A 24,882-nucleotide genomic window follows, 5' to 3' on the forward strand; every position below is an offset into this window, starting at 1 on the left:
CAGGCATGGAGGCTGAGGTGAGAGGTAACAGCAAAGATACATATTCCAGAAGATACAGCTGATGCTATTCCTGCACCAGCAGCTGGTGGAAGAGGAAAGAATATCTCCCAAGTGTACAAAACTGCTCAGAGGTATAAAACATCATGACTCTTCTAAGGGACACCAAGGCCTCAAACCAGTCCCCATATCCTGCTTTTCAACACAGACATCCAAGCCATGTCACCTTCCCAGGAACCTGTACATGTTCAGATCTCATTCTGGCCCAGGAGGTATACCCTCCTTCCATTACCCTGACCTACTCCAGGCCCTGGTCAAAGTGAAGCTCAGCCCAAATCATGACAGGGCTCAACATGGGTCAAAATAGAGTCCACTCAACTCGGGTCAGGGTGGAAGCTCACCTGGTAATAGCAGCCACCCTGGCAATAGGACACACCCCCAGTCAAGACCCCATCTAATACATCACTCCCTCGTTGCGTTCCCAGAACTGGACATATACCTGTATGTGCCTCTTCCTTCCTGGCTCTGCAGCAGCCACCTACAACACACCTGTCTTCCTGACTCAAGAAACGCTCCACAGCCCTAATGCCCAGCCCATGGGAACCTACTGCATACTATAACTGAAGAAAGTCATTTCCACTCTTTTAATAAAAGTATTTTCCTTCCAACCCAAGAAAATGAAGAAGAAAATAAGATTTCTCTCTCAGAAAAAAAAAAAGTCAGCCATACTAGCCCAAGAAACTTTAAAATCCCATCTGACATAACCATAAATTAAATGCTGCACACACACTGACGATGAGAATGGCTTTGCTAAGTAGGTGCTATACTTTACTGCTCGCTTTAGGTAATGGAGATGGTTTTCAAGCATAGAAAACTAGAAGCGTTTTAATGGCTTCTGAGAGAACTGGCACACAAAGCAAGTGCGCGTCTTACTAATCCCATAGACATTTATTCAGGAAATAACCATGAACAAATGGGAGAGAGGACAGGGCTCTGCTGTACAGTTAATGGTGTGCACTGGGAGGGACTTAGAGCGAGGACAGAAGCAATGACAGCCAGCGCTTTGCACTAAGACTACAGGAGATGGACCCATGGCCACATGAGTCACTAGGGACAGCCTGGACACAAGAAGTGGATCTGTAAGGTGTAAGACCATACAACAACACTCACCGGAAAATGACTGGCAAGGAACTAAAGGGAAAAAATTTAAAGCAGGTATAAGATTATCTCCAAACAGACAAGCTAGGATCTGGAGAGGTCAAAGGAAGTGGAGTAGCAGTCCCCACATTTGACAAGACATTAAGTTTAGGAAAGTCATCCCAAAGTTTGAGCTGCCTGCCCACACCTCCAGTTGAAATCCACCTAAGATTCCAGGGGGCCTACCACAGATTCCTCACCTCCTCAGTCCTTCTAGAGAACCAGGCAAAGGCCTGTCAGCCACCAAAATGCCAGCTGGTTCCAAGCAGAGCTGTGCTGATCCCTTGAATCAACTGGGAACGGTGGCTGAGGAGACCCCAGGGCTAAGCAGGCAGCGTATGTGGGCCCTGGGGCCTGTGTGGTTCAAGTGCCAGCGTCCCTTCTATGGCTTGTGATCCTCATGATTCATGAACAACTCCCAAGTTCTCTCTGCCACCAGCCAGCTCCAAACAGCCTCATTATACTTGAGCCTGCTGTGACCATAGGGTGTGCAGAGAAGAAAGGGCTGGTGCCAGGGAGAGAGCAGGCAGGAGGAGGCAGCGGCAGGGGAGAGAAGCTTCCGCCAGACCCAAAATGGCACAGAGGGAGTTCCAAACAGCTGCGGTTCTGAGCCCAACTAATTCACTTGCTGCTGAATTTCAAAGTGTCACCCACATGTTGCTACTGCCAGTCTTGCAGCAGGACTATCACAAAAGGACAGAAGCCTGATTAACCTCCCCGAAGCACAGTTCTGATCATCTTCTCCCTTACCCACAAATATTCCATGGCTCCTAGATAGCCCCAGAACAAAGTCCAAATTTGGAAGACTTTCAGATCTTCACAACCATATCCACCAACTCCTTAATTTTCTGTCAAGGCAAAGGATGGTGTCAGTGGCGAGAAGATCTGAGGCTGCAGAGGCAGATCTAGAAAAAAAAATGTCAGCACCTCCTCTCCACCTCCATGGCACACCAGCTCCCTCAGAACCGAAAGCTTGGCCCACAGCCAGTTGCACTCTGAGCACTGCCCATGGTATTTTCATCACAGAACCAACACAAACTGGCCAGCTAAGAATAGCTCTCTCAGGCCCACATGGCCTCAAGGCTGCTCTACCAGTGGGGTGACCCTGAGACTAGGAATAACTGGCTCCATGCATACTGTGTTTGCACACAGCTCTAAACCACCAAGCTACTGTCCCCTGGGATATCTACCTGCCCTGCCCCCTTTTCCTAAGCTGCTTCCCCACAAGGATGGCCTGCCCTATTTTCCATCACATTCATAAGACACGAAATGCACCCATGAACATCAGCCTCGGTAATACACTCAAGTGTACACATCACCTTCCAGCACAGGTCAGGCCTGGGCAAGCTGCTACTGTATGTCTGAAGACTGGTTGGAGCAAAGTGAGCCTGTGCCTTCTTCTGGGCATATCCAACAATAGCGCTCCTCAAATCCCCATCCTGCCAGTTCCTCCCCCTCCAGGCAGACCATGTGCAGCACAGTACCAGACACCAAAGCCTTTTCACAGAACTCTTGGTTCTCACACGGTGCTAGCATCTGGCAAAACAAGCTCACTTGACTATCCAGATGCTGCTATGCCCAGCATATATCTGCTATGGCGGCATGTTCAGTGGGCCTTGGAAGAACCCCACTATCACACTGAGTGTGTGAAGCCACTCAACATGGCTTTTTTTCTAAGATTTATTTATAGTTGATGTGTATGGGTGTTTTGCCTGCATGTATGCCTCTGTACCACATGTATGCAAAGTCTGAGGAAGAAAAAAAGAGTGTGATGAATCCCCTGGACTGGAATTACAGATGGTGGTGAGCCCACGTGGGTGCTGGGATTCAAATACGAGTCCTCTGGAAAACCAGCAAAAGTGTTAACTTCTAAGCCATCTTTCCAGCCACCAATTATGGCTTTTTAATAGATGAAAACTGGAATTACCAGGTGGTGTTACAATGGACTTAGGAATACTAAGCAATGTCACAGTGTCCATGAATAACACAAAAATAAGTAAACAAGCTACATTCCAAACTTGCCCAGAATGCTTAGTCTTCCCACTAAGCCCCAAGTCCTGTGCAAGAGGTGGCCTGATAGAGCAGAACATGCAGGGACTCTGTGTCAGAGAGATGTGGCTTCAGTACCCATTTCTATCCAAGAACATGATCTTAAGATGTGAAGAACAGCAACCACCTTGGAGGGCTGCAGGTACCAACTGGACAGGAGGTTGTAGTGATTAATTTTCAGTGCTACCTGGATGTGGAATCACATAGAAGACATCTTGGGGTGTATCTGTGGAGGTGGTCCCAAAGATTAACTAGGACCCATCCTAAACATAGGCAGTACTATCCCATAGTCTGAGGTCCCAGAGTGAATAAAAAGGAAAGAATGGGGAAGCCAGTTTAAGCTCCAGCATTGGTCTCTGCTTCATAATAGATGCAAAGTGACCAGCTGCCTCATTTTACTACCGCCATGTGCCCCGACCGTGATGGACTGAGCTCTAAGACTGTGAGCCACAAGAAACCCTTCCTTCTGGAAGTTGTTTTCATTAGTGTTCTGTCACAGCAGGAGGAGCAATAATTAATACAAATGGAAGGGTACCAGACTAAGCATCCAGATGTTGCAAGGAGGTGTCATCTGCACATCATAAAGGGAAGAGCGAGTGGACTATGCCCAGCTTCCACTCCTGATCTCAGTGCTGAGCACATGCTACCCTGAGCCTCTTGTTATCCTAGAAGTCAGTGGTATAAGAGATTGGCACTCCATGGTCCCCACAGTCCCTATATGAGGAAGAAAAGATTTGACAAACTCTAACAAGGAGGTAACCTGGTCCTTAAGAGAGCACTGTGGTCATAGGGAGTGCCCGAAGAAGACCCCCAGGACACAGGAAGGGCCCTCTCTTCATTCAATAGTAAGAATGAGAAGTCCTCATCTGTATTGTTACAAAAATTGTAATGGGACCAGCTGCCAATCTTCTGCAGGAAAGCCACTCTAGGAGAAAATGTTCAGCTGTCTGCCCTGAGATGACCTGTTGTGTGTTATTTTAATGTTACATCAACTCTGAAAAGGAGTATTTCTCTCAAGCACTGATTGGCTCTTGTGGCATTTGACACTGGTGAGCAGATGGAGGGCTGCCTGAACGTGCATCCTGGGTGCCTCCTGTCCTCAGGCTGCCAGCATCAGACATTTATTTCTAAGTAAAGAATGAGTACATAACACTGACATGCTGCCATTTGTTATCTTTAAAAGAGTAGGAGGGCCAAGAAGTGTGCTTAGCCACACCTCCTCCTGAGAAGAGACAAGACACAAGGTAGCTGCTGGATGGCAGAGGGAGTGCAGTCACTGTGTGGGCCCTTGGGGAACATTTCAATTCTCTTGCTTTGTATTGCAATGCAGCTTTTCAATTAAAATAATTAGAGAATCAAAAGTAAAAGAAAGCATCCCAGTCCCCAGACTCTGTGGCAGGCCTTGACTATTCCCAGCCCTCCCCTCCTCCCTTCCCCTTCAGAACGTCAGAGAACAGCACTCCTGTTATTGGACAATCCAGAAGACCACTAAACATGCCAAGTTCTTGATTAAACATATAAATAAAATGTTGCTTCATACAGATATGTAATTTTAATGATAATTTTAAATAAATAGCATTTTAAAACGTTGTTCAGACATTAGAAATGATGGCTGTAGGAGCTGGAATGATGGCACAGCAGTTAGGAGCACTGGCTGTTTTTGCAGTGGACCTGGGTTCACTTCTCAGCACTTACATGGTTGCTCACAAACACCTGTAACTCCAGTTCCTGGGGATCTGGCACCCTCTTCTGGTCTCCTTGGGCCTCTGTATTCACTTAGTGTACATAAACTAACACAAGTGCACGTATCTGCACATAAAAATTAAACTTTTGAAGTCCTTAAGTGACGGTTACATTTCAACATGGAAAGACTTAGGATATAACATTAACTGGGGGCGGGGGCAGGGGGGGAGCAAATCACAGCATTTTCCTGGATAACACAGACAGACTATGGCTGCCACAGGGCTCCTCACCATCCTGAGGTGGCCTCATCTAACCTCTGGAGCTGCAGGCAAGTACCACCACCCATTCTGTCGGTGATGGACCTGAAGCTCTAAGGGGCTCTTAAGAAACACGGGCATGCCCAGGCCACCCTGCTGGTATGAGGCACAGTGCAGCCAGGACCTGTGCTCACACTCAGTACCACACTGCCCTGTCCCTCAAGATGCCAAGAGCCAGGGTGCAGGGAACTTACAATTTCATACTTTTCTATAACCCATTTATTCCTAAGAACCTAAAACAAATATGTGAGTAATATTGTGAGTTAAAGGAGATCTTAACTGCTGTAGATTGAAATGCATCCTTCAAAATGCACACAGTAATGCACTTTGACCTCCCACTGTGACTGTAGCACTTACCCACAGGGTCAATGAAGGGGAAGCAGGGCCACAAGAGGTCATAAAGGTGGGCCTCTGGTGTGACAGTGCTGGCACCTCCGAGTGTAACTCACTTGTACCTGCTGTCACTAACTGGGCTCCCTCTCTTCTCTGTCCAGGTCTCTGTCCTTCCTCCACCTCTCTCTTTCCCTTCAATTTCTCTCTCCCCTCCTTTCTCTGGCTCTCCTACTCCTCCTCCATTTCTTTCTTCTCTGCCCTCTCTCCTTCTCTCTATCCTTCTACCCCTTCTTTCCTCTTCTCTCTCTATTCCCTCTCCTCCTACTACCTCCCTACCTATTGCTCTCTCCTTCCCCCTCTCTAACTCTAGCTCTTCCCATTCTCCCTCTCTCCTTTTCTCCAACCCTAGCTTTCTCCCTCCAATTTCCCTCTCTCTATCACTAACTCTAGCTCTCTCTCTACTCTGCCTCCCCTTTCCCCTCCCCCTCTCTAACTCTCTTAATCCCTCTAATTTTCCCCTCTCTCTCTAACTCTAGCTCTCTCTTCTCTCCATTCTTGCTCCCTTTGTATCTCTTGCTCTATTTCTCGCTCCTTTTGTAGATGTACAAAAGCAGAACCATGTGGGGACAAACTATAAATGACATCTTCAACCAAGAGGACAGTCCTCACCAGAAAATCCCTCAGCCCACCCCTGATCTTGGAACACAATGTGCAGTGTTCTGTGATGGCATCCTAGCAAACTGAGTACACTCACCACCTGTTTTGAATTCCTCATCTGCACTGAGGCACTATATGCCTACTAGTCTGGTCAAACAGGCTTAAACAGCACATGGGGAGTGGCATGTGAGGAGTATAAGCAAACCCCGCCTGGATACTACAACTGAAAGCAGTTGTGTTCAAACATCTGACACAGTGAATGTTTTCCCTCTGAGACCATTCAACACAGTCTAAGACTTCACCAGAAAGCCTCTCCTGGACATCACACCCACATGATAGAATTGGGCAGACACTCCTGACCTTTCTACATACAACACAGGCATATGTATACATGTAAACATTCACCATTCAGCACTGTCACCATCGTCACTGCCTTCAGCACTGTCACCATCACTGGTCATTATCATCACACTAGCATCACTGTATCTGTCATCACTGTGACCACCAGCACTATCCCTAACATCACTGGCACTGCCATCATCTTCTTCACTATTGGCACCATCGGCACCTGATTATCACATGCTCACCAGTACCTTCATCACCGACATCACTACTAATAGTGGAGTGCCCATGACTTAGCTCCAAAGTCTGCATTCCTTTACTATTCAGGAGCAGGGGATGGTAGCGTAGGAACAGGCAGCACTCTCTTATGTCCCTATGAATCTGGAGAGACCCCTAGATTTGAACCTTCAAAGTCAGGTAAGAAGAGGAACAGAGTACACAGCAGACTGTGCGGACGGGATAGACATTTGGGCAAGCTTTGAAAACCTCTATTCCAATCAATTGGAAAATGTAGCTATAGGTACATGTGACCTAACAAAAATCACACCTAGCAGATATAAGCAACTTAAATTAATCTATAATAAACAGCGAAGCAGAAGGAGGGTAGAGTCTCCAAGCTACAAATAAAGCCCAGATTCAGGTGGACTCACTACTGAGCTCTACCTGACCTTTCAGAAAGAACTACCAGCCATAAAGGAGGAAGAAAGGAATGCTATGAAACTCCTCCATGAATCCAGTGTCACCCTGCTACCATATGGAGTTCATTTTCTTCTTGGCAATACTGGTCTTTTTGGCAAAGAACTACCCTGGCCTTGATCACTGACTTTGAACACACTGTCCTAACTAGACATTAAGATAAACAAGAAGAGACTGCTGAACCTTGCCAAGTCAGGGTAGGACAGTCTTTCAAATTTTCCTGCTTCTGATATGGTCCGTCAGATACACTATGCCTTTGCCAAGGTTGGTTGCCCTAATGTTACTATGAAACCTTGGGCATTCTGTCCAGGTAGTCTGCTGTTTCTGTCATTTCTTGCACCTTTAGGAAGTCACCCAGTTGTACTTCCTGCTTACCCTTATCTTAGAGCATCTTAGGTATAAGACTTATACTTGTCAGAATAAGACAGCTATTGGAATAATCTCTGTTATTGCCATTACCCTGGGATTGGACATTTTGCATGTGTTTCTTTCATTCACTGTGATTAAGTTGGCCTTGTTCCAGGGATATAAAGACAGGTCAACATTCACAAATCAATACATGTAAAACATCACATAAACAGACTCAAGGACAGAAATCACATAATCATCTCAATTGATGCAGAAAAGGCTTTCAACAACATTCATCATCCCTTATAATACAAGCCCTGAAGAAGCTAGAAATAGAAGGAGCATGCTTCAACACAACAAAAGCTCTGTACAGCAACGCTATCACCAACAAGTAGTCAAACTCAAAAGCATGAGCCGTAAGGAAATAATGATGATCGATCAGGGCAGAAATTAATGAAATGGAAATTGAAAAAAATCAAAGAATCAATGAGGGAGTTGGCTCTTTGTAAACCTAACCAAGTTCAACAAACCCTTAGACAAACAACCAAAAGAATTAGAAGACCCAAATTAATAAAATTAGAAGTAAAAAAAGAATTACAGCAGATACCAACAAAAATTCAGAAAAAAACATAAGAACATAGCTTCAAAACATATTCCAGACCAAAGAGTACCTGTAGCCAAGCCTGACAGCCTGGTTCCATTCCCTAGAATCCTTTAATCCCATCACCCAGGAGGCAGAGGCAGGCAGATCTCTGTGAGTTTAAGACCAGCATGGTCTACAGAGTGAGTTCCAGAGCAGGCTCCAAAACTACATAAAGAAACCCTATCTCAAAAAAAAAAAAAAAAATTCAAAGAGCACTGTCTTAGTTTTGGTTACTATCACTATGATGAAACACTATAACCAAAATCAGGCTGGGGAGGAAAGGGTTTATTCGTCTTATGCTTCCATATCCAGAGTCCATCACCGATGGAAGCCAGGGCAGGAACTCAAGCAGGGTGAGAAGCTGGTGGCAGGAACTGATGCAGAGATCATGGTGGAGTGCTGTGTATTGATTTGTTCCCCATAACTTGCTCAGGCTGCTTTCTTATAGAACCCAGGACTACCAGCCCAGGGATGAGACACCCCACCAGGGGCTATGTGCCCCTTCATCAACAACTAATTAAGAAAATGCTATACAGGCTTGCCTGCAGTCCAACCTTATGAAGGCATTTTCTCAGTTGTGGTTCCTTCCTCTCAGAACCTGGGTCGGGATGACATGAAATTAGCCAGAACAAGCATTCATCCTGATCAATTTGGTTTCATTTCAGCAGTGCAGGAATGGTTTAATACACACAAATCAATAAATATAAAACATCTCATAAACAGATTCAAGGACAGAAATCGGATGGTCATTTCAACAGATGCAGAAGACACCTTTGTCAGCCGGGTGGTGGTGGTGCACGCCTTTAATCCCAGCACTCGGGAGGCAGAGGCAGGTGGATCTCTGTGAGTTCGAGGCCAGGCTGGACCGACAGCCTCCAAAACAATACAGAGAAACCCTGTCTCGTAAAACCGAAAAAAAAAAAAAAGACACCTTTGTCAAAGTCCAGGACCCTCTCATGATAAAACACCCTGAAGAGAGTAGGAATGGAGGGAACATATCTCAGGATAATAAAAGGTATTTAAGATACCCTACTGCCAACATCATAAAAAACAGAGAAAAATTCACAACATTTTAACTAAGATCAGGAGCAAGACAAGGGAAGGATGTCCACGCTCTACTCTCATTCAGTACGCTGCTTCAAATATTAATAAGGCACAAGAAGATGAGAAATAAAACGGCTACAGAAAGGGGAGAAAGTCAAATTATTATTTTTTGCAGACCACATGATGTGACACATAACGACCCCTAGAGACTCCATAAGGAAACTCTTAGAACTGATAAATACTTTCAGTGAATCAGGGTACAAGATCAACTTACAAAAATTAGAAGCCATCCTATATGCCAGAAATGAGCAAATTGTAAAGAAGATCTAAGGAAGAAATCAAAATATCAACCCCATTCACAATACCTTCAGAATAAAATACATTTGAATAAACTTAGGCAAAGAAGTGCAAAACCTCTACAATGAAGATGTTAAATGTTAGTGCAATACCCATCAAAACTGCAAATTCGTTATAGAAACAGAAAAAAAGCAATGCTAGCATGGATATAGATGTGAAAGACCATAGACTACCAAAGCAATTCTGCACAAGAAAAACAATGTTGAAGCTCTCAGCATAATCACTTCAGGATGTACTACAGAGCCACAGTAATAAAAACTACAAGGCTGCCACAAAGGTCAATGGAATACAAGAGAAAACCCAGAAACAAATGCACACAGCCATCTGATTTTTCACAAAGATGCCAAAAATGTATGCTAGAGAAAAGACAGCCTCTTCAACAAACAGAGCTGAGGAAACCAGGTATTCACATGAAAAAGAATGAAACAGGAATCAATTCAAACTGGATCAAAGACCTCACATAAGACCTGAAATTCAGAAACTGTTAGAAGACATGGGAAGAAAGGCAAGGAGACAAAGGCAAGGACCTTCTGAACAAGACTCCAACAGCTCAGAGAATAAGGCCTGATCAGTTGGAGTGCAAAAACTTATAAAGCTTGAGAACCAGCGGTGGTGGCACACTCCTTTAATCCCAGCACTCGGGAGGCAGAAGCAGGTGGATCTCTGTGAGTTCGAGGCCAGCCTGGTCTACAGAGTGAGTTCCAGGACAGCCAAAGCTACACAAAGAAACCCTCTCTCTCTCTCTCTCTCTCTCTCTCTCTCTCTCTCTCTCTCTCTCTCTCTCTCTCTCTCTCTCTCTCACACACACACACACACACACACACACATAAAGCTTGCACAGCAAAGGCAATAACTGAGTGACATCTTTACAAACTACATACGTGCCATAGAAATAGTATCTATGATATAAAAAGGTTTAAACAGATTAGATACCAAATGCCAAGCAATCCAGTCAACAAATAGGCTAATAAAACAGTCCTCAAAAAGATTAAGTACTGGCCAATAAACATAAAATCCAAAGTTCAAAATTCTTGGTAATCATGGAAATGCAAACTAAACAACAGTGATGTTCTTTTTCTTCCTACTCAGAATGGCTGTCATTAAGACAGCAACAAATGATGATGATGATGATGATGTGGGGTACCCCACATAGGTGCCATTGGAATATAAACTTGTTCAGTTGCTATGAAAATCATATGGAAATTCCTCAAGGAAAACTGACACTAGAACTAGTGTGACCTTGCTAATCACTCTAGGGCGACTGCTTACAGGACTCCATGTCAGCACACCTCAAAGAATGCCCGCCTGCATTTACTATGGCAGTGCTCATGACAAACCATGGAGTGTGCGTGCACACACACACACACACACACACACACACACACACATATGCACATGCAGGAACATGTACGCAAACACACACACAGAGTTTTACTCAGCCATAAGGAAGTGCAAGATTATGCCATGTGCTGGAAACAGGTACATCTGAGGGTCATACTAAGTAATACAAGTTAACTCAGAGGGGGAAAAAATGTCGCCATCTGCTCTCATTTGTGGAGTCTAGATCTCACACAGATAGATAAATTCATACTTACATACATATGACATTGTGGCAGAAGTGAGACTGTCTTGGAAAAGGAATGGAATGGGAGAGAAAGGAGGGGAGTGATAGTTGTTATGAAACCATCATTGTGTACAATGAATCTATGTCAACAAAATATGTTGAACAATTAAAACCTGCCTGCTTCAAGGCTACAGACCACAAGATAATGATCGCCACCTTGTGGCTTTGAATGGCAGCACAGGTGAGTTGGAGCATTGCTAAACCTCTGAACCAACGCCAACAACTCCCAATCTCCAGAACCTCCAAGAGAAGCACAGTGCCATATATATAAAGGCCTCTGCATCTGCTTTCCTGCTATGCTCTGAAAACCCTCTCCTCTGGTACCCCATAACGTTAACAAAGCAGCCTATGTAAACTGGTGAGCCAGAAATACTAATAACTGCTAAAAAAAAAAAAAAAATTGGGCAGGAGATAAATTGACATGTGGTGACTCTAGTAACTTCACACATACCTGTGACAGGTAGGTCACCAGAATATAAGGATATGTGGCTCAGTCACAGCCTGCAGGAGGCACAGTCTATAAAGCAGACAGATGGACACAAACTCTAATAATGTTAGAGGCTGACAAATAGACAATATTGCTGAGAGAAAGGAACAAGGAATTCCTGCAGTCTTACATATTCTCTCATTCTCTGTCCTCAAGTAGAGGAAATTTCCACATTAATTTTGCTGATCCTGCAGCCTCATAAGTGCACAATTATTTAATACCCTAAACTTCAAAGGAGACAAGGAGATAAAAAGACAAATGCAAGAGAGCAACTTTAAGGCTGCCTGCCTGTTTAAAACTATACAGTAGCCCATGCACATTGTTTACTATTTGCTCTGGGAAATGGCACACCAAAGCTCATCATCCCCAGAAACAAGCTATCTAAAAGAGCCTTGAACAAGCCTACTGCACTGAAGATACACCCGGCTGTAGTTATTAATGAAACATTTGCCTTGTTCAGTTTGGTTATTTGTTTTAAACCTAGTGACATCTCATGCCATTCAAATGTCACATCCAGCTCTAAAAACATCATGAAAGAGAGGAAGGAAAGGAGGGAGGGAGGGGGAGGGAGGGAAGAAGGAGGAAGAAAGGAAGGAATGAAGGAAGGAAGGAGGAAGGAAGGAAGGAAGGAAGGAAGGAAGGAAGGAAGGAAGGAAGGTAGGTAGGAAGGAGGGAAGGAAGGACGGAAGGAAGGAAGGAAGGAAGGGGTACCGCTTTGTGAGTCAGGAACCAGTGTGCTTATCTACAGCTCAAACTCTTTTCAGAGCCACAGATTCCACCACAGATGAAGAGCACTGGAGGAAAGTTCTCAGCATTTGAAGGCTGGGTGGGAAATGACTGGAAGTCAACAAGAGGGTAAGAAAAAGTATGCTGCCTCAGGTACAACAGGCACATGCAATGGCCATTTGGATCTGCTGTCTTTACCACCTTTTGTTGCAATCTCATTAATGGTACGACAGAAATGTTATGGTGACATGATGCAGAGATGCCGCACAGGTAGGAGCACACAGGCCAGGAGGCTGGAGGGTAAATGCAAGAAGCAGCGGCAGCCAGGGGCCTAAGGCTAGTGAGCTCTGACCTGCCTACAGGACATGCTACCTTACTGTGTGGATCAGACACTTACATGTCCATAACAACTGCCTACCAGCAACTGAGTGTTGTTTGGGCTTTTGATGTATGAAGTGGGAGGTGGAAAGGGAGCCATGTCAAGACATGAGGATTTGTTTTCTATATGCAGAATCACTGCATGTTAGTAGCTCAAAGTGGCTCTTCCTGATGAGATCTGGGGCAAGACTGAATTAGCTAGTGCTTCTTTGTCTCTCTCACATTATCTTCTGCAAGCGTATCCATACCTTCAGTAAACATGCTGAACACTGATACACACACACGCACACACACATCCTTCTCTAACACTCAATATAACCCAACTGGGGGCATCTTGCTATTATTATGTGGCTCTGGCTTCTAGGGGGGTACACTAGACACTGGTTGGCCAGCTGCCTGTGACATGGATAGCTCTTCCAAGCCATCCCAGGATGCCCATGGCAAGCCTGTCCTAGACTAGATGCCAACTACTCCAACAAGACCCACAGGAGAGGAAACGACTTCTTCTGACTTCCAAAGAGCACTGAGAATGTTGCTGTCTACATTAACCAAACATGAGAAAGACCTGGAGGCTGGGAACAGAGCCCAAAACCAACCTGGCCTTATCCTGCCCTGCTCCACTCACTGAAGGGCTGCCTCAGATGCAGCCTCCTGAGCAGTGACCCAGTGACAAGGGTTAGGCAGGGGGTGCTGTGGAGGTAGACAGAGACCTGAGAAGACTAAGGCACCATGCAGTGGTTTGCAGTTTTCCAGCGGCATCAATGGTTTTGCTCCCTCTGACCAAATGACCCTTTTAGAAAAGTGCTGTCTCTGAGCTCCAAGCTATGATGCTATGGCCCTCCCCTCTCAGTACACCCAGCTTCATGTGCAGCCAATCAGGCACCAACCATCAGGCTCACCTGACAGCACCTAAAACTGATGGCCCCACCAGGTCCAATCCCAAAACCCTTGGCTCCCTTTCCCTGTCACCATCTTCCCTCTCCTTCCCCTCAATTGCCCGAGAAACCCACCTCCAAAGCCACTGGCCACCCACTGCTTGAAGCCCTCAGGCTGGTTCCTTCCACGCTTTACTTCATAGGGTATTCAAGCAGAAGCTGGGTGCCGCCTCCTGGCCCTCTGAGCCCTGGAGTCCAAGCGCCTGCCTGATTTACATGCCTCTCTCCCTCCATCTCCCTCAGCCTCAGTATCTTCTTTCCATGCCTCAAACAGTTGAAGCTGTCCCACCACAGGACCTTTGCAACCTGGCTCCTCTCACAGGAATGACTTCCTCCATACTCAGCCTCTCTCCACACAGGGCTCAGCAGAAACGCTCATTTCGGGGGTCTTTGATGACCACCTACTAGCCAGCAGCATCTTCATTATCCCTCAGCACCGCCTCATCCCCAGGTGTGCTTACCACCTGCTTGCTGACCATCCCTGGGGTGTTCACTGTGGGTATGCGTCCGTCTGTCTTCCCCAGAGCAGAATGCCAGATCTTCAAGGGCAGTGCGTATGTTGATCTGGATCCCTACCTCTCCCCTACGGCTGAAACATAAATTACCTCCTGCCCTCACAGGAATTGTGTAAGGTAGGTTGGATTTCCCTTTCCACCCCGAGGTGAGACACTTAGTGAGATGGTCACACAGAGTAAGGGCACAGCCAGCACCCATGCTGAGGGTGGACTCTTACCATCGCAGGCCCTGAAATGTGGCCCTCGGGGCATCTGCTCATAGTCATGCTTCCAGGGAACATGGCTCCATACTTCATTTATGCCTTCCTTCCTTCTATCCGGGCATATTCTCCATCTTCAAACCCTGTACCAGGGACCATGGCTATGTGCCTGGCTCACTCCTCAGAGGAAAGGGGACACCTTCTGTCCTGCTGGCTGGCTGACAGCTCTCTAGTGGCCCTCACTGAGCTCTGCACAGAGCCTGCCCACAGAGGCCCCACTGCTGTGTGGCAGTCACTCCACAGCCCGCAGGAAACGACACATTTTGCATATTCCGAATAGTACTCCTGATCAGCAGACACACATGATGAACATGAATGCCTCCAAGTGTCGTTTTCTCAGGCTTCAAAGCAGGCAGTCTTTGTGTGGGTAAATATTGAGTCGATGCTGAGAGGGGAGTGAGCTGTTAAGTTCTATTTGCTACTTTCATCCCTGGGTTCATAACAGAGCATAAGCTAAACAAAGAGCAGCGGACACTGGCACAGACCTTCAGCAGGTAGAGCCATTTCTGCTGGTCCTTCGCACATCAGCGATTTGCTTCTCCAACTTCGGCAAATATTTACCACTTTGGTTTTTATGTAATGGGAGGATAATGTATTCCACTGTCCTCAGAGCTACCTTAAAGGCCTTAGGAAAACAGGCAATTTACTGGCTATGTTTCTCTTGCCACTAAATACAAATCTGTAATTGTTTATCTTTGAAAGTAAATGGCTTTAACTTTTTGGCTTCAAATATTCAAGCAGACTTCTTAAAGAAAAAAGAATAAGAAAACCATAATCACACCAACCCTACACAGAGCCTGATTTTTACATCTAACCTTTCACCTACACAAGCTCACACTGACCCAAAAGCCCAGAAGCTTTATTGCAAGTACAATCTGACTTCTAATGCTGCCCTAGTGACAAGATCCACAAGAAGATTCTAGTTACTGCCCAGAGCTGAACCAGATCAGGACTGCCATCAGGTAAACCCATTTCCATCAGTTATCTCTGGCCACCTGCCTATGGCTGTAAACCAGTGGGCATAACCAGGAAAATGTCTGAAAACAACTCTGATGCATGATGGATCACCAAGTAGCCATACTGTGATAACCAATATCATAGAAAGCCTACAGAACAGCAATCGGCATTACCTATAGCCAGCACTCTAGTGGTCTATGCATCATCTCAGTCCAGCTCCAGGAGCATCTTGCAGATGAGCAAGGACACTAAGAACCAGGATCACGAGCAACCGAGCCTGCTCAAAGTCTCCACCCAGACAACCAACTCCATAAGCACAGTGGGACCTGCCTCCTCCCTACACAGGCTCCAACGCAGAACCTGAGCAGCTAACTAACAGCCCCTGTTCAGCAAAGCATGGGTACATGATGTGCTAGAAAGGTAAAAATAGGATTCCAACTTCAACCAGGAGATTCTGCTCCTTTCATAGGAGAAACCCTGATTTCCTATTTTGGTGACAATAACTTCCACCCACCTAGCTCTATGCCAAACCTAAAAAGCCACCCTGTCTGTAGTCTCCCTCCTACCCCAGGTGAGAACTGCTCTGTGGACACCATCATCAAAGTAGCAGATGCCTTCAAGAGCTCTTGCCTCATCTGTACAAGGTCCCAGGCTATAACAACAGAAAATTGGTGGTAGCCTCCATGCCCATCAGTAAAGGGCTTGTGGGGAACCCAAAGAATGACATCTGGATCTCTATGCACTACTCTGTAAACACACATAATTTCAAAACATGAAGTGTGGAGCGGACCAGCATGTCCATTGGGTGGATGAAGAAAAAGACCTGCATAAATGCACAGATCCAAGGCATCCTTCTGCAGACTGCTGCACAGGTTTCCAGAGAAGAGGAAATGGTGAGAAGAACACACATCCCAGTATGATGCTCCTACTAATCACAAGGAAGACAGACTCAAACACACAGAAACAGAGGAACATCTGACAAATCACTGCCTGCATACCTTCACTGTGCCCGTATCAAAGCACATGAGGAAGGGGAATGAGCATTCCAGGCTCACAGAGACATTAGAGCAGAGGGGATTGTGGGGAGGGCACCATCGAGCTCTGGACTGTGAACAAGGAGGCAGGAGATCCAATGAACACTCATTGGTACACATGGTAAATGTGAACAAGCAGGCTCACAAGGAAAATAGCACTATGTCAGAGCTACATTTCTTGACACTGAATAAACTGACTGCCTGTGCTCTTGGGGGTTTACAGCAAAGCCCTAGGGTTGGAATGAGGTCTCCAACTGACTCTCAGCTGGTTCTACAAACACACAGCGCAGGCAGAGAATGGAGAATGGGCAGAATGCAAACAACTAGTAAAACTGGCTGACACTGTGCATAGAAGCGTTTATACTATCCTTGAGACTTTCCCTAAGTATAAAATGACAAAAACATTTGGAGCAATGTCCACACCACCTCTGACAGGGGACTCCTGAACACAGCCACCTCTGACAAGAGGCTCCTGAGCGGGGGAAGACAGAGGCATATTTTCCTTCTTCATCCTCTTGTACTTCATAATATTGTAAGATACACATGTGCTGCTGGTTTTTTAAAACATAATTAAATGCCAGGCATGGTGGCACAAGCCTTTAATCTCAGCACTCAGGAAGTAGAGGCAGATAGATCTATGTAAATTCAAGGTCAGCCTAATCTAATCTACATAGTGAGTTCTAGGATAGTCACAGCTATGTAGAGAGACCTACAAAACAAAAACAAAAACAAAAGTTATGAATCTAAGAGGAAAAGATCCACTGTGCGGACTTCAAGACCTTAGGCTACCATGCTCCAGCCAACACATCCCTACAGCTTCCCAAATGCCATGGGTCAGTTTCCTGCAGCCCATCCACAGGCCCCACTCGCCACCTCCTGGCCAAGATAGGCATTGCACCTCCGGACTCTCAGCCCTCAAAAGTGCTGCTCTGGCACTACCTATTGAATTTTTTTCCCTGCAATGAGTGACCTCATGGCGAAGACCACCTCCCGGTCCTCGGAAAGTTCAAGCACCTAGTAAACACCTATCATTGAGTTTATTCAGCAAATACAGGCTGTGAAAACGAAAGAACAAATAATCAGATGGCAACTCTAGCAAAAAGACTTGAAACCAAATGTTTTGGAGTCTAGCCAGCCTCCACACAGGTATTGCAGGGGAGCAAGAAAATCACAAGAATTCACCGCGATGACCATCCTCTCTCCCCAGTGCCCATCTGGGCCTTACCTGTCACACTCATGCCATCCCTGGCCCCATGGCTGCCAAGTATAGTAGTTCAGGATGGTAGTCACCCACCTCACTCCCCAGAAATCACTGACAACTCACAGCCAATGAAGTACACAGATAACTAGGTGTCCAGCCTCTAGAGGCTCCCCCTGAGGACTACAAGTAGTAAAAGTATTCTGTAGCATTAAGAAAAAAATGATGGCCAGGTGGTGATGGTCCACACCTTTAATCCCAGCACTCGGGAGGCAAAGGCATGTGGATCTCTGTGACTTCAAGGTCAGCCTGGTTACGCAGAGAAACCTTGGGCAGGCGGATCTCTGTGAGTTCCAGGCCGGGCTTGTCTGACAGCCTCCAAAACAATACAGAGAAACCCTGTCTCGTAAAAACCAAAAAAAGAAAGAAAGAAAGAAAGAAAGAAAGAAAGAAAGAAAGAAAGAAAGAAAGAAAGAAAGAAAGAAAGAAAGAAAGAAAAAGAAACAAGCCACCCTCAGGGACTCACCGAGGTCTGTGTTGGGGCCAGCAAGCAGCTGTTTGAACTTGTCCAGCCGAGAGGTCTCTCTCATACTCAGATTTGAACCACCAAGGGCATGTGGATCAGATGTCCCACTCAGTGAAACAGTGGCCGAGTGGGGGAGAGACTGGGACCGCTGCAGAGGGACTGGATCACTGGTGCTTTCTAGAAAAGGTCGAAGAACAGAGATTAAGGTTAGCAGAAGCCTCTCACCTCCTGACCACACCTTCTCCCTTCACCCATACGGCCGCATGCTCACCACACCACTCACTGGCCCTTTGTGAACAGTCAGGTCACAACTTTTCCTCTCCCATCATCCAGCACTAACCATAACTCACTGACAGTTCTATTCACTCCTATACACCTGCATAGGAGCACATCGTGACAGCCAGGAAAGCCCTAACCACTCCTCTAAACTAGGTATAACTCCCCAACCAGCAGCCTCAACTTTCAGAAGGCACAAACCAGTGTACAGTCAAAAATGAGCCACAGGAAAGAACTACATGCTGGTGTTTATGGAAGACACTGCAGAAAGGCAGGGGCAAGAACCCCACTTATGCCTGCATCCATGCTGTTCCACTCCCTAGTCACAATAGGAGGCCATACAAGCAGCCCGGGAGCAAGACCTGGAGCTCCTGGATGGAATCTGGTCCAAGGGTTAGCCTGAGGACTTCTGCTCCTACCCTCACCTGCAGGCAACATCCAGAATAAAGCCCCACACATCCACAAGAACAGACACTTCAATTCAAGAGCAGAATGGCATGGGGAGAGTCTATGCACATTGTGTGATGCACACATGTATACTTCTGTGTAGAAGCTACAGTTCTACAGCAGGTGTCTTCCTCAAGCCCTCTGCCTCATTTTTGGTGGTAGGGTCTTTCACTGGGCATGAAGCTCACTGATTTAACTAGACTGACTGGCCAGCAAGCGCCAGGGATCCACCATTATCTATATATTCTAGCATCCAAGACTGTGGTGGTTTGAATAGGAATGGTCCCCATAGGCTCATATATTTGAAAACTTGGTTTTTAGGAAGTGGTGCTACTTGACAGTGATTAGGAGGTGTGGCCCTTTTTGGAGTAGGCATGACCTTGTTGGAGTAGATGTAGCCTTTTTGGAGTAGGTGTGGCCTTGTTGCAGGACATGTGTCTCTGGGGGTGAGCTTTGAGGTTTCAAAGCAGACCCAGTGTTTCTCTCTTCTTGCTACCTGCGGATTCAGATGTAGAACTCTCAGCTACTTCTTCATGCCAACATGCTTCCTGCCCAGTTAAATGTCTTCTTTTATAAGAGTGTGTGGTCATGGCATCCCTTCATAGCAAGAGAACATTGACTAAGACAGAGGCCACAAAAAAACATGTCATGGAAGCAGAATCACACACAGCTATCTGGAAGGCACAGGAGGAACTGGCAAGAACCTGGGGTGAGGATCCAGTGGCCCTCACATTCCTTCCTCATATAGGGAGGTATCAATAGTACACAGGTAACAGGAGCTAAGCCCTGGGCAGAGAAAGGACCACATCTTCTCCACACATCCCTGCAGCTCCCAGGACCAATGCAACCAATCCTGGCAGAAGTCCCACCAACTCCAGCACAGGACTCACTGGCGTCAACAATGGGAGTGTGGGGAATGTTCAGTCTCTGCCAGGGCACTGTAGAAATTTGAGCAGCATCCCTATATCCAGTGACAAACACACCCTGCTCCAGCTCTAACACACACGATCCAAGATACTGCCACATGTCGCCTGGGGTCAGAATCTTGGGGTGGGTGAGAAGCCCTGGTCTCTGCAGTAGCCAGCACTAGCAGCAGGGACTCTGGAGCCACAGAGCCTGGGTTTAACCCCCAGGCCCACCTCATGAGCAGCTCAAGGTCTTCTTGGTGTCACAGCTGTAAAAGACCAACACAACTCCCTCCTAGAAGCCTGAGGAGTTTAAAGAGTTTATCATCATAGGGCCTGGCTACGGTACTAGCCACAAAGTGAACACCCACAGCATGCTATTATTATGAAGTACTCAAAAGAAGCTCTCCTAGAAAGCAAACACAGGACGCTCAACCACAACTTGCAGGGGACACAACAATGAGATCACAGTCACTTCTTCAGTAACATGACTTTCTGAGAACTAGTCACTTCACTTATACAAGAGAGGCTGCCAAAATGTGACACCACAGTCCCAGCATCTGCCTGGATCTGAATTTGCTTCTGGTCCGAATGCCCGGCCAGACACCATGTAGTCCTACTCACTCTCAGTTCCTACATATAGTATGCTGAGGGCCATCACTGGCAATAACAGTGCCCTAGATCTTCTAGCCTACCGTGGGGGCTTGATAAGTTGTGTCCATGGCTCCTAAGCACAGCAATAGGCAAAAGAATCCAGGATCCGTGCCATTTTGGATGCTACCACTAGAGGGCACCCTGCCCAGACTGAGCAGACAGGAGGTGGCAGGGAACAATCCCCATCAGAACTTTCCAAGAACTCAAAAGCTACTGCAGTTCCCGGGTAAACTCAGTAATTCCTAATTTGTCACCAATGAATTTCTCACCTGAAGAAACTGTAACTTTAACACATCAACTCCAGGCAGGTAGTTCTGAAAACCAGGTTAGGGACAAAGCCCCTTTCTGACTCTAGCAGGGTAGCCTTAGGCTATTGTGAATCTGTTCTCTCCTCTGTAAATGAGACACATTCTTGGGTTCTCCTTGCTCATTTCTGAAGGAGCCTGAGATCTCCCATCTCCTGTGCTCCCCCATGGCCCTCTCTTGGGCCCATACACAAGCCACAAGCCTTAATATGTCATTTGTAGGAAACATGCCCTTGACTCCAGAATGAAAGGAAAGCACATCCCATGGGCAACGAGGCTGTTTGCTGGGCCTGGGAGTGCCACAGTCACATGAAAGATGGCCCGACAGGCTCTCATGGCCCAGAGTCTTGCTACAAACACACACACATTCCTCCTTATTCCAGTCCAGTTTGTCCTTGGCTCTACTGTCCCTTCATCTCTACCTGAAGGACAAGGAGTGTGGCTCTCACTGACAGACTTCACCAGGCGGAGGTCACCACTCAGAGGTACAGGAGGCTCTGCTAGGGGCTGAGGCTCTGGCTCTGGCATCTCCTTCTGTGAGGGCTGACTCTGCCTCTGGCTGTGGTTGCGCAGAACACGGTGAGCTGTCTCCATGACCACCTCAGAGTTCAGGCTCTCTGTCGCCATAGCTAGGAGCTCATCATCATCTTCGCCCGCATCCCAAGCATCACTGGTATTGCTCTCAAACTCCTGGAAGGTGCTGACCCTCTTGGCCTTCACTGGGGTAGTGGGCACCTTGGGCGCGGACTTGAGCAAGCTACAAAGCAAAGGCATCTTTACTGTGCATACTCAGTCAAAAAATAATCCCCAGTGAGAGGACACTTCATCTAGATGAGGGTGCCAAGAAAAGCACAATTTGCAGGCATCAAAATAGGACTTGGCACTGTGCAGGCTGCGTGATGGGGAGGGGATGTTTCAGGAGAGAGCCACTAAGCAGCACAGAACTACAGAGCAATGGTGCCAAAGCTAGAGAGCACATCCTCACACTCCCTCCATCTCAACCAGGCTCCAGAGCAGAGCAGAGGGGACAGGCCAAGAGGACCCTGCAGAGAACAGGGCCTTTGCATACACAGAAATGGTCTAAAGGAGATCCCTCCAAGCGTGACTCCACACACCATCAGCTCCAGCGTGCGTGAGGAACTATGATAGACAGGTGCAGCCCTGCAGGGCCACGCCAGCTGCACTGAGCTGGACAGTTGGAAGAGCCAAGCCCAGGACAGAGAGAGTGCAGCACAGAGAGAGGATTTGCACGAGCTGTACAGACAGTCTGGAGCCACACTGCCCTCAAGCCAGAAGTGCCAACCTCTGCCCACTGCAAGGATCTATGACCCACAGCCCTCATATTCCATTGCCCAGCTACGGGGTAAACTATGCATAGACAGCAATATCTCACACAGCAAGCGACTGAGCTATCTGCTGACTGGGAGGACATTTCCCCTCCCTCAGAAACTCCAGTGAGCTGCCAGAAGCAGGACACTGACTGCCACTTACGTGCCGTGTAACAGCGGATCAAAAGGTGGGTGCTGGGCTCCATACACATGCTGGATGCTAGGAAAACAGGGAAACAAAACAATTAGCTTTTTTTACCCCCAGCTCTACAGAGATCCCAACACTGAGTCAAGAAAGGCACCAGATCCTAGGCCACATGCCTAGGAAAAGCCATATTCCATCAGCAGCTACATGTCTAGTCACCCGGGGCTAAGGGCCAGCCCAGTGATGAATGGCGCCACACAGGCCCACACCCCAACAAATAGGCCCTTTCAGGCTCTTTCAGAGAACAGGAAGCACAGCTCTCCAGAAACCTCCCTTCAGGGAGCCTCAGGAGTCTCTCAGACCACTGGGAACACTAAGGTCCCTGAGCCACTGCTCACAAACAGAACTTGACCTCACAAGGTAACTTCACAGAAATTTCCACCAGGTGCTACTCTGTCTGATTAACCAAATATAAAAAAAAATTGTAAAGATTTAATCAATGTAGAAAGAATGAAGACTGTAGTTTTTCTAACAAAACCAGACAGGCTCAGCCAGTACCCTTACATCTCAATTTCTCCCACTCAGACACGTCCAGGACAGAGATGAGGTGAGGCCTGGGTATCTTGAGAATGAAGCCTCCTCTGAAGACGGGGACAGCAGAAAATGAAGAGGGAGCCTGTGCCGGCCACAGTGAGTTCGGGGTCCAAGCTAACCATCTCCTTTCACTTCCAGGTCAGTAAATAAACAAATCCCTATTCATCAGAGCCACTGTGATCAGGCTGGTGCAGCCAATCCCAAGGCAGACATGGCACTCTGAGATTCTGACACAAGACCCTGGTGAAGACAGAAGTGTGCAAAGAGAAGCACAAAGAACAACTTAGGTGAGCACACGCGTGCTTTGTTCGGTGTTTTAATGAAATCCTGGAAGCACAGCAGGCTCAGCTGGCAACGGCCGTATTCTGCCAAACCTGACAACCTGGGTTTAGTTCCTGGGTTCAGTCATCTGCAGGGTGAAAGAAGAGAACTGACTCCCAAAGTTGTTCTCTGGCCTCCATTCAAGCACTGTGACACATGCATGATATAAATATAGCATTTTTTTCTGGAGTTAAAAGATGTTTTTATTTTTTAATTTTTTTCATACAATATACTTTGATCATAGTCTTCCCCATCCTCAGCTCCTTCCCATGTCCCTTCCAAAAATAAAAAATAAAAACAACCACAACAACAAAACAATATGACAAAAAATACCAAACCAACCTGGGCAGTGATGGAACACATCTTTAGTTCCAGGACTTTGGAGGCAGAGGCAGGCGGATCTCTGTGAGTTCAAGGCCAAGGCCAGCCTGGTCTACAGAGCTACACAGAGAATCCCTGTCTCGGTGGAAAAAAATAATACCAAAACAAAAAGTGTACACACACACACACACACACACACACAAAATGGAATCCATGTTGTGTTGATCAACTACTCCTGAGATGAGGCCTACCCTGGAGTGTGGTTAATATACCCAGCCAGCCTCCATTGGAACAAATTGCCCATTTGCTAGCAGGTATCAGCTGCAAACAGCTTCTTGGTTAAATACACTCCCTATCCCAATGCTAGGACTTTGTCTGGTTTGAATTTATGCAGGTCTTGTGCCTGAGTCCTATTGTATCTGGAAGATGCTGTTTCCTTGGAGTCACCCATCACCTCTGGTTCTTATAATCCTTCTACCTCCTCTTCCACATAGATCCCTGAGCCTTGGAGAGAGAGATCTGATAGGACATCCCATTTAAGACTGAGTGAGCCAAAGCCTCTCCCTCTCTACACACTGTCCAGTGCTGACTTTGGTCTCTATGCTGATTCCCATCTATTCCAAGAAAAAGCTTATAAAACATTTTTTAATTAAATCCTGGAGTTGGAAGGATGGATCATCAGTTAAAAGGACATACAGCTCTTGCAAAGGACACACATTCAATTCCAATTCCAAGCACCCACATCAGGCAGCTTAAAGCTAACTATCTCTCTATCTCCAAAGAACCAGATGTCTTTTTCTAGCCTCCACAGGTACCTGCACTCCTATGCACATAACCCTGCACAGTCACATACAAACATAATTAAAAGTAAAAAAAAAATCATCAGAACACCTCAGTGAATAAAACTGCTTGTTCCCAATCATGACAAACTGAGTTCAATCCCCAGGGTCCACCAGGTGATGGTGGTGCACGCCTTTAATCCCAGCACTGGGGAGGCAGAGGCAGGTGCATCTATGTGAGTTCGAAACCAAGCCTGGTCTACAGATCGAGTTCCAGGACATGCTCCAAAACAATACAGAGATACCCTGTCTCGAAAAAAAAAAATCCCCAGGATCCACATAGTGAAAGGACAATTCCTACAAGTTGTCCTTGGACCTCCACCTGCATGCTGTGGCACACACACACACACACACACACACACACACACACACACACACACGTAATAAGAATATTTAAAATAATAATAAAAATAAATCCTTTTTTTAAATTAAACCCTACCTTCC

The 24,882-nt window shown here is 46.5% G+C and overlaps 1 protein-coding gene across 4 annotated transcripts in view; it reads right to left on the bottom strand.

The window, feature by feature from the left end:
- Nucleotides 1-24,882, bottom strand: part of Tbc1d22a (TBC1 domain family member 22A) — a 293,862-nt gene that overhangs the window by 252,935 nt on the left and 16,045 nt on the right. For 3 of the 4 annotated variants that reach the window (XM_005067065.4, XM_013111376.3, XM_021225438.2), the window contains exons 2-4: nt 22,382-22,438; nt 21,313-21,647; nt 18,304-18,480 (exon numbers count right to left, since the gene is read on the bottom strand). In XM_005067065.4, the coding sequence (XP_005067122.1) occupies nt 18,304-18,480; nt 21,313-21,647; nt 22,382-22,438 (569 nt within the window). The remainder of the gene's footprint in view (nt 1-18,303; nt 18,481-21,312; nt 21,648-22,381; nt 22,439-24,882) is intronic. The other variant, XM_040754023.1, reaches the window with a different exon arrangement.

Source organism: Mesocricetus auratus, unplaced genomic scaffold, assembly GCF_017639785.1.
Source record: "Mesocricetus auratus isolate SY011 unplaced genomic scaffold, BCM_Maur_2.0 Super-Scaffold_100010, whole genome shotgun sequence".
NCBI lineage: Eukaryota > Metazoa > Chordata > Mammalia > Rodentia > Cricetidae > Mesocricetus > Mesocricetus auratus.